This window comes from Mercurialis annua, linkage group LG5 (genome assembly GCF_937616625.2).
Source record: "Mercurialis annua linkage group LG5, ddMerAnnu1.2, whole genome shotgun sequence".
NCBI classification, from domain to species: domain Eukaryota; kingdom Viridiplantae; phylum Streptophyta; class Magnoliopsida; order Malpighiales; family Euphorbiaceae; genus Mercurialis; species Mercurialis annua.
The window spans coordinates 20,772,951-20,790,367 of NC_065574.1; the positions used below are offsets into that span (position 1 = coordinate 20,772,951).

At 36.9% G+C, this 17,417-nt stretch overlaps 1 protein-coding gene across 1 annotated transcript; it reads left to right on the plus strand.

Annotated features, from left to right (window-relative positions):
• Window positions 1–340: 340 nt before the first annotated feature.
• On the plus strand, window positions 341–1,509 carry LOC126681693 (uncharacterized). The gene is made up of 2 exons (XM_050377247.1): window positions 341–883; window positions 970–1,509. The coding sequence occupies exons 1-2, from the start codon at window positions 341–343 to the stop codon at window positions 1,507–1,509; spliced, it is 1,083 nt and encodes a 360-aa protein (XP_050233204.1).
• The last annotated feature ends 15,908 nt before the right edge of the window (window positions 1,510–17,417 follow it).

Here is a 17,417-nt window from a genome sequence, read left to right on the forward strand (position 1 = left end):
GACGACGTGGTGGTCAAATCGAATACCAGTGAAGTTCATCTGGCCAATCTTCGGAAAGTGTTCGAACGCATACGACGTAACGGGTTAAAAATGAATCCTCTAAAATGCGCTTTCGGCGTTTCGGCTGGAAACTTCTTGGGTTTCTTGGTTCACCAGCGGGGAGTAGAAATAGACAAGAATAAAGCCAAGGCGATCATCAATGCTGAACCACCCAAAACCAAGAAGCACTCCAGAGGCTCATCGGTCAAATTAATTTCCTCAGACGGTTTATAGCAAACACAGCAGGCCGACTTCGCAGTTGGAGTTTCTAGCAACGAGGAAAAGAGACCAATGATTGGACATGGACGAGCGAGCAACAGAGGGTCTTCGACGACTTGAAAGAGTACTTGGCCAAACCTCCGGTTATGACCCCCCAAAGCCGAATAAGCCATTGCTGCTTTATTTATCGGCCGCACACAAATCTTTGGGGTGCATGCTCGCCCAAGAAGATAACGAGGTCGAAAGAGCGGTCTATTACTTAAGCCGTGGATTGACCGATACCGAGATTCGCTATACCGACATAGAGAAAATGTGCTTGTGTTTGTACTTCACATGTTGCAAGCTTAGGTATTACATGTTGCCGGTAGTGGTGTACGTACTGTCCCAGACCGATATCATTAGGTATATTCTATCGAAACCATACTTAAGAAATCGGATTGGGAAGTGGGCGATTGCGATGTCCAAGTTTACATTGGTGTATGTTCCCCAGAGGGCAGTCAAAGGACAAGTGTTGGCCGATTTCTTAGCCGATCATCCTGGAATTACCCTCATGGAGGAAACAATTAGTTGCTGCGACATAGCCATATGGGAGATGTGGTTCGACGGGTCCAGGACTAGCCAGGGGGCAAGCGCCGGAGTACACATCGTCTCGCCCCTGGGGCATCTTACCGGCTGTCGTTCAAACTCCAATTTGAGTGTACCAACAATCAGGCAGAATACGAAGCCCTAATATTCGGTCTTGAGATCTTGGCCGAACTGGGGGCAAAGACGATCAACGTTAAAGGCGATTCGTTGTTGGTCATCAAACAAGTAACTAGAGAATTCAAATGCGAGTCCGAACTACAGGTAAGGTATTGCAATAAGGCAAAACATCTCATCGAAGGCTTTCAGGATAGAAGGATAGAATACACCGAGAGAGCCGATAATGGGGTTGCGAATGATTTAGCCCAGCATGGCAGTAGGTACAAAACGAACCTCCACTTGGATACAATAGAAAGAGACATGCTGAATCTTCATACTGGGGGCATCACCATCGACGAAAGGAAATTTTCGGCCTACCAACTTGATGTTAACCAAGATTGGAGAATTGAAATCTTAAGCTGGTTTGAGAAGCCAGACCATACAAATAGGAGGTTGAGGACCTTGGCACTAAACTACGAGGTTTTGGCAGGCGATTTGTATAAAAAGGGCTTTGAAGGGCTACTTTTCAGATGCATCGGCCCCAAAGAAGCAATGCTAGCAATGGCCTAAGTACACGAAGGAATAGCTGGCGCTCACTAGGCGGGCCCTAGAATGAGATGGCTGATCCACAAATACGACTTCTATTGGCCGAAGATGGAACAAGACTGCATAAGATACGCTAAGGGGTGCGAAGCTTGTCAGAAAGCCGGTCTTACACAGCATGTCCCGACTGAGGAATTACACTCCATTATCAAGCCATGGCCATTTAGAGGATGGGCGGTCGACCTTATTGGAAAGATATATCCTGACTCGTCAGATGGCCATACTTTTTTTATTATTGCCACTTGCTATTTCACTAAATGGGTTGAGGCCAAGCCTTTGAAATCGCCTACGCAAGAAGCTGTGATCAAGTTCTTCAAAGAATACATCGTCCATCGACACGGATTACCCGAATTAATAACCACAGATCAAGGGACGATGTTCATAGGAGGCGATATAGTTTGATGGGCTTCTCAGATGAAGATAAAGATGGTACACTCAACGCCATACTATGCGCAAGCCAACGGGCAGGCTGAGGCGACCAACAAAGCCATTAAGCTTATAGTTCAAAAAATGGTTGAAGAAAACCCAAGACAATGGCATGTTTTGTTGTCAGAGGCAGTTTGGGCGAATAGGACCAGCCAGAAATCGGCCACCGGGACTTCGCCTTTCCGAATGGTGTATGGGTATGATGCAATGCTGCCAATGGAGCTTACCGTTATGTCTACTCGCCGTTTATAACAGAGTAAATTATCCAAGGACGATTACTTTGACAAGATGGTGATAGACTCCTTGGACCTCGACGAGGATAGACTGGCCGCGTTGGATCACCTTGAAGCCCAGAAAAGAAGGGTTGAAAGGGCGTACAATAAGCGTGTAAAACCCAAGTCATTCGCTAGGCGATATGGTATGGAAAGCGATCCTACCTATTGGCCATAAAGATAGGAGACTTGGAAAATGGAGCCCGAACTGGGAAGGACCGTTTATTGTGACCACCAAGTTAACTGGTGGGGCGTATGTACTGGCAAATATTGACGGAGAGGAACACGATAGGGTGATCAACGGTCAGTTTCTAAAGAAATATGTCCCCAGTTGTTGGGAAAATATTGACCGACGGCTATTTGGAGCCGACGAAGAGTGACGATTATCGCAGATCTTTCGCCGAACGACCTGAGTCAACAAATGTTCATGTAAAGCGTTGAACGTTCGGCGTTAGTTAACACCGATGTTCATATTAATGTAATTTTGGTTCTTTATTATTACAGTTTTGAGTTTTTCCAATGGGTCCTCCGTTTTTCTCAAAACACATGTAATAATTTTTTATGAAATAAATTATTAAATATCGGACTAAGTTGGAGACCGATAATACGATGATAACATGAAAAAGCAAGCATAAGCGAAAAGTTCGGCTATCTGGCCGATTAACATATAAAACTGAGCAAAAAGTGAATTGTAACAAGATACGGCCACCAGGCCGATTAAAGAGTACTAATATTCGAAATTATTACAAAATGGAAAAACAGAAATTGTTCTAAACTTAGAATTATCAAAAATGGCTGAAAATATCGCCAATCTCGCTCCGAACAGTGCTAAAAGCTCTGCGGGCATCCTCCACTTGCGGCTTCATCTTCGCAATGCTTTGTTTTAGGGCATTTCGGCTCTTCTTGACGTCGACTCCCTGAAGCAAGCTCTTATCCATGGAAGCCTCCAGCTCGTCGATCTCCTTCTCTTCAGCATCTAGCTCTTGCTTGATAGCGGCAAGTTGGTCATGGAGCGTTTTGGCACGGTCACGGCGAGTAGTGAGGGTCGCAACGGCCGACCTCACATGGACTTTAAGCGTTTCCAGTTTCTCCTTGGCTTCGGCCTCCTGGTTTGTCAATTGTTCAGCTTCTGACTGAACCGACGCCAACTCATCATGGATCTTCTGGAATGCCGGTAAAGAAGCTGACAGTTTCGCTATAGCCCCACAAGCCTTTTCACTAAGCACTTCTGATGGAGCATCGGCCAGTGCGGTTGCAGCTTTCTTCAGTTTCTCGACATCCAGGGGCGATTTGAAGACGGTAATTCCTTGAGACTTCATCGCTGAGATGACGTCCAGATGATCGCCCCAGTTCTCAGAAGGACCGCTACTCACTTCCACGTTTAGCTTAGTGTCTAAGATGGGTGATCCCTTATCGTCACTGTCCGAATCCAAAAAAGCAGCCGCCTTCGCCGCCACGTCGTCCTGATCGGTCGGAGTTAAGGGGATCTGCCATGTTTGGCCACAATAAAAGATCAGCTGCTAGGCGATTAGTTTAAAGCAATAAACTCTTAAGAACATACCTTAGAGTTTGGAGTGATGGACTTTGCTGTGAAATTCATATATTCTGAAGCCAGGGGCGACAGAAGTTGGGGAGTTTCCATTCGCCACAAGATCTCTGAAGCATTGGGTGTTTGAGAGCTAGTCGCCAGCAAAGTTTGATTATGACCCTCGCCTTCTAGAGGTTGAGATTCGCCCCTGGATTGAATAACGCCACCGGTTTGAGTATCGCCCTTGGAAGACGAGTGGCAACTCTATGAAGGGGTGGCAGTAGGGGATGGATCAAATAAAGAAGATCCTTTATTTTAGGTCATTCCCTTGACCGATTTACCCTTGGACTCAGCTCGCCCTTTCTTTGCTTTAGGCTCTTTACTGGAAGGCTTAGCGGCCCTTTTCTTTTTCGACTTCTTCGCCATTGGATTTTCCTCCTCATGGTCGTTCTCCCAGTTATCCTCCTTTTCGAAATGAGGAATGCCGACTGCGAAGGAATAACAAGTGTTAGTAAATAGAATTGATTGAGGGAAACAAAAATACTTGCAGAATACCTGGATCCTCTAGTAACCGATGCGCACCAATTCGGCTACTGACTCTTCGTAAGGTGGGCATCGGATGCCAGTGTACGTCACCCCCAAATCAGTTAAATCAACTTTGGCTTTCTTTTTTCTAGACTAGGGTTTTTTAATAGGGCCGATCGTAGCATAATTACATTTCCGTACGTGAGGGGACTTATACTTAAACTTAGGGCGAACTTTTTCTAAAAAGAGTTGGTAGGGTAGGTGATTATATTTTTCCTCCCAAATTTTATCCCATTTTTTATAAAAATTAGACCGAGCTACTCTCCTGTGTTCTTGCATTTTAAGGTTCATTCCAGGGCGATCTAAAGGGTCGAATTTGAATTTGTAAAAGCGTTCAAAACGAGAAATTTCAAAATGATAACCGAGAATACCTGTAAAGGATTGACGTTTTGGGGCCTGCAAAAGAAATAAATCGGCTTGAGTAGGTTTTCTGGTTAAAGGAGGCAAATCGAAATTATGAAGAGAAAGAATTTCTTTGGGCGATAAATCAAAATATGTTTGGACGATGGAAGTCCACTAGTCGGTGAATCCAGGAGTACAGATGGGATTGACACAGGGGCGAGGCAGTTCGGATATAGGGGGGAGGTAGGCTCTGTTTAGACGGTTTATGTACTTGAGTTCGGCGAAATATTCAATGGAAGTTTTATGGGTCCCGCGATTATTGAAGGCGATCAATAAAGGACAGGGAATTCCTTGGGCGAAGCCTAATTGACGAGACACATATTTAGGACAATAAGGTTCAATTCCACTACAATCGTAATCCAGTCCAGCTATCAGGTTCCTTGATTTGAGGGCACTTCCCCAGTAAGGACCGCCGAGCTTTAGTCTGGGATCGGCTTCAAAAGCCTCTTCCATATTCTCTATGTCCCATCCGGCGAGGAGCCAAGATGGAGGGTATGTAAGGTGAAGAGCAGGGCACATTAGTTCCGGCGATCTTATCGCATGGTTGTTGAAAACTTGAAGCACATACAGTATGTGTGGAAGGCGTGTGCCGGCCGAAATCAGTTGGAAGCCGCAAAGCTCGGCCTTGCTCGGTGGGCCGACTTCGAAAAGCTCCGGGAAATACATGGCCAGCCATAGTTGGGCGATCCACAGAGGGCCGCCTGGGCACTTGAAGATGCGGGGGTCTTTAAGTGGCACAATATCGCCTAAGGAGCGATATAGGTGAGCTAAAACAAATTCCCCCAGGTTGCATCGGCGTCCTTCGGCGAGTGCAGCGGCTAACATGAAGCAATCTTCAGTAACTCGGAAAGAAAATGTGCACAGTACATACTTGGCAAGGAAGAAAGCGAAGAAGGCGATATGCTCCTTTTGGTCAGGCTTGTACGGTTCCTCGCCCATAAATAACTTTACAAAGGGGCCATAACTCTTCTGCGCCTTTGACAGATTAAATTTCAGACACTCAGCATAGAGGTTTGCGGCGATTCGTTCGCCGTTAATCGGGATGTTCAGCATTAATGCTAGATCGAGTAGGGTGATGGTCATCGGCCCAGACTTGAAGCAGAAGCAGTTGATCGCGCTTGACCAGTAGAGCGATGCCCCCATAATGTAATGTTTAGCGATGGGCCTTCTCGCCTTGCACAACTCAATAAGATCGAAGATTCCTATGTCCGTCCATAACTGACGATAGTAGGGAGAGAGTCTGACTACCCAGTTTGAAAAACCCGTGTGCTCGATCGGCCAATTCCTGAAAGTGGTGCCGACCCATACTGATGACTGGTGGGGTAAGGAGAATCTGGGGAGTGCGTTTTCATGGAAGGGGGAGGCTAGGTCGCAGAGATGGTTGGGTGAGGTTATGATAGGACCGATACAGAATTGATTTTCGCCTGCGTCAGTGATTACCTTGAATTCAGTGTCCAGGGCATTAGTTCCGACTTCATCAATCTTGGCCGATACTTGTTCAGCGAGGTTCATGTTTGGGGAAGCCATAATAACTGCAAGTCAAGGGAACACCTTCGTCAGGCCAGGATTCAAAAAGGGGCGGTTCAAAAATGAAAAAGTGAGGATGAGAGCTTACCAGGGTAGACTTAACAGAGAGCTGGGAATTGCTTAGAGAGAGAAAGTCTTGACAAATGCAGAGAGAGTAGGTGAATGAGTAAATGAAATGGTATTTTTCTTAAAAGTGAAAATCAGGAGGAGCCGAAAGGTCGTGGAGTCAAGGCGTGACATCGTGGAGGACAGCTGGTGATGACGTGGCACGAAGGGGGTACCGAAAGGACGATAGATGCGCACTCCTCTAAAATCTCCTTTCAATGAGTTGGGCCGGAAGAATTAAGAGAAGAACAAGCCCAAAAATAAATGTTTCAAGCTCGTTGGGGGCATTGTTTACACCGGCCCAAAGAATTGTTGGATAAAGAGCTTCGTATGGGCTTACAAGGGATTCAGGCCCAAAGAAAAGCTTTTCAATTATCGTTTTTTTCTTCTTATTAGGAGTTTGTAATTCATTAGGAGTATTTTTCTTTTTAGAGTCTTAGTCCTAGTTAAATTAGGAGTCTTGATTATGAGGAGCTATAAATAGCTCAAAGCTTCATTATTGTGATATCAACAAATCAATCAATCAAAAACCAAGTCCAGTGCTTTTTATCTCACAATCTCCGGATTGTTTTAACTTAGGAGTAGTTTTTTGGTATTAATCTCGCCTGAGTTAGTAGCTCCCATATTATTACTTTTAGATCACGTGGTTAAGTGTTTTTAACCAAACAAGCCCTGTGAATATTTGCATAGGTTCGTTAAAGTATCAAACCTCAAACCGATCCCGAATATAAATTCAAAGACTCGAGTCCGGAATATTTCCAGGCGAACAGTATTTAATCAAACCATATTTGATTAATTTTAAAAATCCACTTTGTTGACTTAACGTTTTAAGTCAACTTACAATGTCAAAAATTGTTCTTTGAGCCTACTTTGGCTACCCAAACCGCTTATCCAGAAGCGTCCTTTTACCAAATAAAATTGGTATTCTTATATTCGGAAACATAGTCTACAACTCTCATTTAGACTTCGAGTTGAGATTCTGCCTCGAAGGTATCGAAAATCGGCCTAAAAGTTGCCTCCTTGAGCATATTTTGGAAACTGTAAAACTGCTGTCATGGCTGTTGTTAAAGCAAATAAATCAAGCATTTAAATCAGTCTCTTTCCAAAAAATTATTTTATATTCTTATATTTCGATACTGAATCTACAACTTTCGTGAAGAGTCGAACTTCATCAGACATCTTTTCGGTTTCAGAAATTGCCCTTGAAGTTGGTCGCTGCCCATACTTGTATACTCTCGTCAGTTCTTGTTTTTCATCCATCTTTGGGCTTGAAAACAACCAATATGTTTGAGTAATGCTATGATAAAATCATCCTAATTTAATCTATGTGATACCTTTTATCTACATTAGTTGATTTTGATTACGATCATTAAGTCTCGGGGTCCGAACTTCACCCGAAACATAGCCTCGTGGCTAGTATGGAACAGCGTCCTGTCGTCGCTAATTCTAATTTATCTTACTCTCGAAACTTTTTTAACATCTTCTATTTCTGTCTCCACTACTAGAAAACTGTCGATTAGAGACAGATTTTAGCGACGGATTTAAATCCTAAAAAAAAATTGGCAGGATTCATCCCGCCAATTTTTTTTTTCACTTTTAGCGACGGATGTTGCAATCCGTCGCTAAAAGTAACACATTTAGCGACGGATTAAAAATTCTGAATCCGTCGCTAAAATCACTTTTAGCGACGGATTTAAAATCCGTCGCTAAAATCACTTTTAGCGACGGATTTAAAATCCGTCGCTAAATCCTAAAAAAATTTGGCAGGATTCATCCCGCCAATTTTTTTTTCACTTTTAGCGACGGATGTTGCAATCCGTCGCTAAAAGTAACACATTTAGCGACGGATTAAAAATTCCGTCGCTAAATGCTTACTTTTAGCGACGGATTAAAAATTCTGTCGCTAAATGCTTACTTTTAGCGACGGATTTCGTAATCCGTCGCAAAAAGTATTATTTTTATTAAAAATTAATTAAGATAATTTTAATTATAAAACAATTTATTAAAAAAAATTATTTATTAAAAAAAACAATTTATTAAAAAAAATTATTTATTAAAAAAAATTATTTATTAAAAAAATAATTATTTATTTTGAAAATAATTATTTATAAATAAAATAATTATCTAGAAAAAAAATAATTATATTTAAATGCGGGAGAAAAGTATAAATAGTAATAATTTGTTGTTTTTATATAAAATAATTATTAAAAGAATAATTTATTAATTAGTTATTTAAAAATAATTAGTATGAAAAAATAATTATTTTAAGATACATGAGTAAATTGCGGGATTAACTTTTTGTTACTTTCAGTTATATTTAAATATAATATACATAGATATAAAACAAAAATCTGAGTTGGTTAACATGGAGTCACGCGCGAAAAAACTACAAGGTTAAAGAGGATTGGGTGGTAGCTGTGAGGATGGGTGACCTATTGGGAAGTTGGGAAATTTGCGAAATTTGCGGGTGGGTGATAGTGTGTGGCATAGAGCGGGTGAGTGTGTGACGGTTATTGACCGTTTACATTATATTTCATTTTATGATTTTAATTAAAAATCAATTTTTTATTTTTTTTTTTAATTTTAAAAAATTAGCGACGGATTAAATCCGTCGCTAATTTATTAAAAATCCGTCGTTAAATTTCTTTATCCCGTCGTTAAAATTTTAGCGACCAGAAATCCACCGACGGACTCAGTCCGTCGGTAGTCCATCGCTAAATTTAGCGACGAATTTTCTGCTTTTAGCGACGGAAAATTCTGTCGCTAAAAGCAGGATTTCTAGTAGTGCTCGCACCTTATGACTTTCGAGTTTATCGAAGTACGAAGTCATCTTTCCTTGACGTTTTTCGTCTTCCTCGTATCCAATCAAGACTATACTTATCTTTTCCTTTTCATGCTTTTGCTGCGATACTCTGATTATCTATTTACTAACTGTTTGCTTTACAGTTAGATTTATAAGATCTTTCATCTGATATCCTTATTAATTCTTTATGGTAATTAGGAATACATTTCCCTTTTTATAACCATCACATACTTCATAGCGTACTTCTTATTTCTCAATCTTTTAACTTTACTCGTCCATATCGGATTGGTAGCATCCTTACCATCATCCGATGACATCCTTTTCCATTTCTTCTTACCTTTTTCGATCATTTCGTAGGTCTTATTTCAATGACTTTCCATCACTTTATCCATTTTCTCCGATGCATATATCATATGTGACATCCTTTGGTTCTAATGAACGTAGGATTAATAGCTCCTTTATCATCGTTCATTGAAGTTCTTATCGCTATCATATCGCATTCTTCAATCTCTTTTCACTTCTTGTTTTAGCCTTTCTATCATCGACTATCGATAAAAGGTTTAAGTTATTCCTTTTTAATTTTTTCGATGTGCTGCCTTCTCGATCACGTATATATCTTTATATTAAACTTTTACTGATGTATGGTCTATCAGTAAGGTCAACCTTATGTTACCATTCACTTTATATTGTTGGCTCTTATCGCCTGCGGTTATATCGAATTCTGTCACGATCCAAATTTCATGGATCGCGATCGCCGCTAGGGTATGGGTATGGTTGTACCAAAACCCGTAGCAAGTCTTGCGGAAAACCACCAATCATATAAACCAGCAGAAAATACAATGCTCAGGGCAATAGAGACTCCAACTTAAACTAACAGTTTAAATATAAGTACTTCCATTACATAAAAATAACAAATTTAAACAATAATAATGCCAAAGCATAAAATAAAGCCAGTCACACAAATCTGGCAAACAAACTAGGATAATAAAGACTTCTACTTTACTACTGCGGTCTAAGAATAAAATCAGTTTGACAATTTATTAAAATGAATACAAACCTCCGAGGAATAAAGAATCGGAGATCAGTAGACTCGCTCAAAATAATAAACCTGGAAAAAAGGGAAACAACGGGGTCAGATATACTGAGATGAGTTTGCAATACTATTTACATTTATTAAGTTTAAAACCCTTAAATAAAATCCTTTTATACTAATATATATAAGATTATGGAATAACAGTATCGAAATGATCCCAGCGTAAGTATGACCTAGCATACTGAAAAACGCAAAGTGGACGGGAACAAATCCTCGTCTAATTACCAGCGTAAGCAAGACCTTAGTCTGCCGATCCCAGAGTACTTACCGGTGCATACAGTCTCGATACAAGCCTATCGAGCAGCTCGTTTCAATCCAGATCCATAATCGCTTAAACCAGTTCAAAAATATTTATAATACTAAAATAAGATGCGGTACTTAATAAAGCGGTAAATAACACTACAAATTCACTGCTTGCTAATCCACGTGAAAACCTGGCAAGCGGCAAAATCTGAATCGACTCTGAAGCACGCACAGTCGACGAGTCTAAGAACAGAGCAAAACCAATATTAAAATCAACCCCTAACTCTAGAGAGTACTAAACACCACATAGGACTAGCATAATACCGAGTCAAGCATAAACGTAACAAGAATAGAATGAACAAATAATCACGTAATGACCCGAGTCAAAAACGAACCACATCGAGTTACACAATGCCCAGATAAATAAATAAGTTGAGTCTATTGGGTTCCCGCTTTAAAATCTGATCCGGAAAAATATTACTTAAATAACATTTAAATAATAACTTAAATTAATTCCTCAATTAGTGGGTTAGCCGAGTTACCAATAACTACCAAGCTACCTCACATGTCGGGTGACTCAAGTCTTACCCGACCCAAAATATTTTACCAAAATATAAACCAGAGTATATAATTCCCAAAAATAACTTTGATAAAATAAATATAATTATATCCAATTATAAACCATATTTTATAATTATAGAATAAACTTTGATAAAATAATAAATCAATATTTAAAACGGAACCCAATAACTTTAACTTCAAGTAACCAAAAGTTACAAACCAAAAACTTATCAAATAAGTTTTAAAAACGTTCAAGGGTTAAATTGTAATTTAATCAAAATGATATATTTAAAACCAAATATAATTACCCAAGTAATTATATTAATTTAATATTATAAAATAATCATCGTTTTCAATTTGTCAATTAATAACTCGAAACGAAACCAAATATTATAAATTTAATCACATTGGGACACTAAGAAAAAAAATCTCAAATTAAAATTAAAAAATAATTATTAATTTAATTTTAAATAACTCAAATATTATTTTTTAGGTCTTAAAAATAATATAACTAATTTAACAAACTTCCAAATTAAATAAAATTTCCAATTCCCATTTAATATAGTCAATTAAATTAATAATTACCCGAGGAATTATAATTTATTGATTAAAAACATAATTAATGTTTTTCAATTAAATTTGTAAAAACAATTTTATTAAAAACAATATTCTTAAAAAAAACCCACCAATTAAAAAAAACATAACCTTCATTGATGAAATTTCATAACCAATTAGTAAACCATGACGAATAGAATTGAACAAAAGTTGCCGCCAAACTCATCTTAACAAATGAACATTACAGTAAAATAAAACAATGAAAATTAACTTCCATTAGAACAATACTGAGATGCAAAACTCTTTAATAATCAAAACTAAGCAAGATATATCAACCCGCCACATCACCATCTTCCTCATCAAACATAAGTCATACTAACAGATACCAAAAAACTCAACCCAAATATATATCATAAACACCCATTAATGAAAAACATTATCATATTTTAAACAAAACCCAAACAAGGAATCATGAACCACAATTTATAATTATGAGAAGATACTGTAATCAAGGTTTAGCAAGAAGATCCTTCCTTTGACAATTTGAAAATATGGCAGTGACATAAGAACAAAGATACTGAATTTAAACCCAAACTGATTAACACAAGAACAATGAGAAAATCACAAGTTAAGAGCTAAATGATTAACAACCCGAAATAAAAGAGACTATAATCAATAAAATATCAAAATCATAGCCAAAGAGGGAACAAACCACGGCAGCAACAATTTAAAGCATTCACAGTTAATAACAATATAAAACGATGAGACGGTGGCGAACGTAGCAGAATTATATACGTACCGTTTGGCGAAAATGAAATGGAGAATCATAGAGGCGTGTGTCTACAACAACTAAGATGAGACAGATCCAAATTTAACGCTAAAGCAAAAGAGAACGATCCAAATTACGGAGGTGCCGTTTAAAAGCTCAAAATAGATTTTTAAGGACAAAAGCTTACCGAAAACACAAGCACTTGGAGGATGAATTGCACAAAGAAACTCAGAGGGAGAGGGCGGCTAGGATTTCGGTTTAAGAATGGAAAATAATTAGGGTTAAAGGAATTGTTTAAAATAACCTAAATATAAGGAAAGAATAAGGAATGAAATTTACAGCAAATACGTTTCTACTGCTCTCTCAATTTGAGTAACAAACATGGAGTAAAAAGAAAAGGAAATGGGCTAAGTATAATTTGGCCATAAGAAATTGAATGGGCCATTAAATATAACGTGAACAAAATAATAAGGAGTTGCATGGTTTATTTTGCATGGCAATATATTTATTTTTTTCTTTTCTTTTCTTTTTGAATAAACAATATAAATGTTTAATATATTTAATTTAATATTAATAATAATAAATTATCTAAAGTTCAACGAAATGCACTAATTTAACATAAAAATTTAAAAAATTGTTGAAAAATATAAAAGAAAAATATGGGGTATTACATTCTCCCAACTTATAAAAAAATTCGTCCTCCAATTTACCACCACCAAAATAATATAAAACAATTATAGCACGTATAAAATCACATGTAACTCAAAAATACGGAGCAACGCGTCCTCAACCGAACGAAAGAGACAACTACGCATCACAGTTTTTAATTCCCAAAATAACCTTACAACCAGGTGACAATTCAACGGAAACAAAAATTTAAAACCGCAAAACTCGACTTAAGCAAAACAAAATTGAAATATAAACAAAAAATTAAACAAAACTCCCACCAAAAGATAATTCTACCACAATGATGACTGAGGAGAATCAAAGCGAAGCGAAATATAATTTATCTGAAAACACGCAAAAAGATAAAAAAAATTACGGACAACCTCCCCAACTCATAGAAATACTATTTCGAATTTAAAATTGAGTCAAATTTGAATGATCATCACACGCATACGCGCAGAATTCTGAGTTCAACTATCTGGTACCTCAAACGACTTCTCAGACACAACGTGTGAATGAATTAAAAAATTTATTTTTCAATCAGGAAAAACAAATACGCTATACGAGGAAGACAAATTTCAAAAGAATAGGCTCAAGTCTTAATGACTGCTAAATCAACACCACCTGTGTAGGAGTAATTCCAAATTCAAATTGTAATCATGCTAAGCCAAACCACAATGCTACAAGCCGAAACATACAGACACTCTCACTAGAAATAATCTTACATCCCATATTGCCTACGCACCATATCACTTCTAGTGGTCACAACACCAATTACCTCATATGAGAAAACTTAAAACGCCCGTTAACAAGTAAATCAAAATGTCATCCTGATTAAATATGCTCTCACAAAATAACGACTGAAAATTAATCATTATTAGAATTGTCCTGGTTCAACCCACTAAGATCCACTCGACAATACTATCGATTTCGCGAAAACACACAAATTTCTAAGGAATACATAGTTTAAACTTTTGATAATAAAATATTTCATCCTCCAATTTGTTTTTCAATCACTAAAACCTCGAATCCTACCGAAAATTATTTAGATCAAATCGGAATCAATCGGTTTATTGGTTATGATCGAAATAATTTTTTTTCTTTATTGAAAAATGCTTTCCGTAAACACAAATAAAAAATAAAACCATCCACCTTTAATTTGAAATCACTAGCATTTCAAATTATTTTTTCATTTTCAACCCAAAATAATTAATCCGTTGAAAAATCCTTTTGTTCGTAAACGTATCATCATAATAAAACACTCAATTTGAAATCATAAGCGAACCTTATTTTAAAAATAATTTCACGATTTTTTAAAATCGTTCATTTAGAAAAATTTAAAATCCGCTTTTAAATCAAAACTGGCAAAGTTTTATCACTTCTCAAAAGTTAAAATTTCACAAATAAGAATTCCTTTATTTACAAAAATTTCCATATCGGTATCAAAACGTTTTAAACGGAAATCGAATTTGCAAAAGCAACATTCATTTTAAGTCTTTAAGAGTAAATAAACACGCAGAGCATAACCAATTTTCTTAAATCAAAAATCCTCAACATAAATATTCTATGCTGACACGATTCTTTAATTCGAACTCAATATTTTTCCGCACTTACCACAACTAAACCTCAAGTGTGACCTTTTAACCATAACTCTCCAAAAAAATACAGATACTCCAACAATATAGAACAAGTCCTTACAATGTAATTTCTCTTAAATCACCACCGTTATCACAGAGTATTTGTCCAGATAACAATTAGATAAAATTTCAAACTGTTTGAAATTTATCAACTTTTTAAACACTATTTTCACAATGTAACTCGCGAGTTTATAACAAATAATTTTTCTTGAAAAGCCTTACTGATAAAATTTATTTTACATAATTGTGCGCCAGGGTGATGACAGCTCTCATCCCCAAAGAGTTGCATTCAATCCTAATCATTTAATGTCGTGATGAATGTACTAAATGCATGTATCAGTTATTTATCTCTCTTTTAATTAGTGATCATACTCAATGCTCAATGAAGTTTCCTATTCCTGGCATTCCAAATGCATGTTCATGACATGTTTGAGCACAATTACGTGATAAAAACATTTCAATTACTTTAACAAGTTAACATATGAAATCAATTTTCCTTCAAAACATTTTCTAGACATTACACTTTGTGAGACGTGCACTCGTCCATATTGACATATTTGCCCATCTCTATCATCCTAGTCCACCACTTTGCATCGTCATTGACGAAATAACCTAAAATCAACAACGAAACTAAAATTTACTTAACAACGTATTCCCCTCAAATCAGATTAAAAATTTTCCAAAGGCATCAAAGCAACACGACTGCCTTCACAGCTCCACTATGAGTTTCGGTATTTCACCGATCCACCTAAAGAAAATACTAGTGTATTACTACACTGATCAACCTTAATTCATGTAAGGCATATCTAATTCCAAAATGCTAACTGCCAAAAATCTCGATATTCTAATTTATTACAAACGAGCTCGTCCTAGAAACATATAAAGCTCGTAATTCCACGCATGAGGCAAACACTTACAAGTAGAATTATTCCATCGGTGCTGAGTAATATAACTCAAATCACCTTCCCCTAACAAAGATAGATTCCTAAATAGGATCTACTACTGATCCGAAGAGTCGCATCCTTAAATTCCTTGATATCAAATTTAATCACCTAAAATCTCCATAGTTCAAATTATAGATTTGGCTAAACCAATTATAAAATTTAAACTAGTTAATCGCAGTGTCTAACAAAAGTTCGAATCGCACATCGAAACCAACGCCAAAGTTAAGCCAAAGAAAAACTAGCGAGAAATATTATCACGTGATACTTCACACAACGAGGCCAACGAGGACAAAAACTAAAATGGCAACTTAATCAAACATGAGCGATAAAAATAATAACACAGTAAAATAGGTCATGAATTTTTTTTACAAGACCGAAAAGTAATTAAGCATCTTGCAGTAAAACAATTACTCGTTAGGGTAGGTAGACAATATAGTCCCAAAAGGATTGAGCATGGAATATCTTATATGATCAACGAATTCCTACCGACATGGTAACAACTCAAACAGCCCGGAAATGATCAAAGTATTAAATCATCTAATAACATGTTCAAAACGTCAAATTAGATCAAAATAAATAAAGATATTGATCGAAAAGTACGCATCAAAACCAATCTCGAAAGATAAAATTTACAAAACAGATTTCAAGTTCATGTCGAGTCCCACAGTCTTAAAAATCATTTTTCGGAAAACCTCTTTTATAAAACAATAGATATAATTTTTTTTTCAAATGCCTCAATTTAAAATCATTGAGTTAGCCGAGTGATTACCACTTCCAAGCTCAACTCTAAATTTGGATGACCCAAGTAAAACCCACAATTACCATTTGAAAAAAAATGTATACAAAACATTTTCAAATCAGGAAAAACGCATTTTAAACAATCCAATCCTTTCAAAATAGAAAGATCGACGTCACTCAAATGACAACATCAGACTCATCACCCAAGTGAGAAAACAATTTTAACAACATTTTTAGAAACACAAGCTTTAGTCAAAACTAGCAAATCGAGTATAAGACCAACAATAGCAAAGTGTTGACAAACCAAAATATGGTAAAATTTCAAAAGTAATATTAAATTGCCAAAACTGTAACACCTTTCAAAATAAGTTTTATTTCCAAACAATCATTTGAAAATACCACGCTAGACGTAACATTCTAATTTTAAGAATTCGAGAAATTCATTTTATTTCAAAAGAATAAACCCCTTTTTCAATCCTTAGTCGAATATAAATTTTGAAGTATACTGATTTAATTTCACTGGTGAAATTACTGAAAATAATATATTAGGGTGTCATGTACAGACTACCATTAAACTATATGCGTCTAAACACAAGTTAGGCAAAAATAATTTTCTTAAGGCAGTTTAAAACCAATGCGTGGCCAACAACGTAATTCACAAACGTGAAAAAAAAATTTCAGTAAAAAACAATCATTCAATCCCGAAACAATGTCAAGTCTGACAAAATATCATTTTTTAAAATCAAGGCTCTCGGCCAAAACCAGAAGTACTCACAAAATAATTCAACGTCAACAATTTTTATTAAAGGCATAAAACAGCCAAAAATTTATCACCCAGTGAAACGCATGAACAACATGATAAGAAAATAATATCATGCCCAAGCATGAATTAAAGCAAATTACCAAAATAAGATTTTCCAAGAAATCAAAAGCAATAAAATCACCCAAGCGAAAGAGCATCAACAATAGAAATATTAGCATCAAATCAAGACATAGAAATGACTGACTCGACACAATCCTA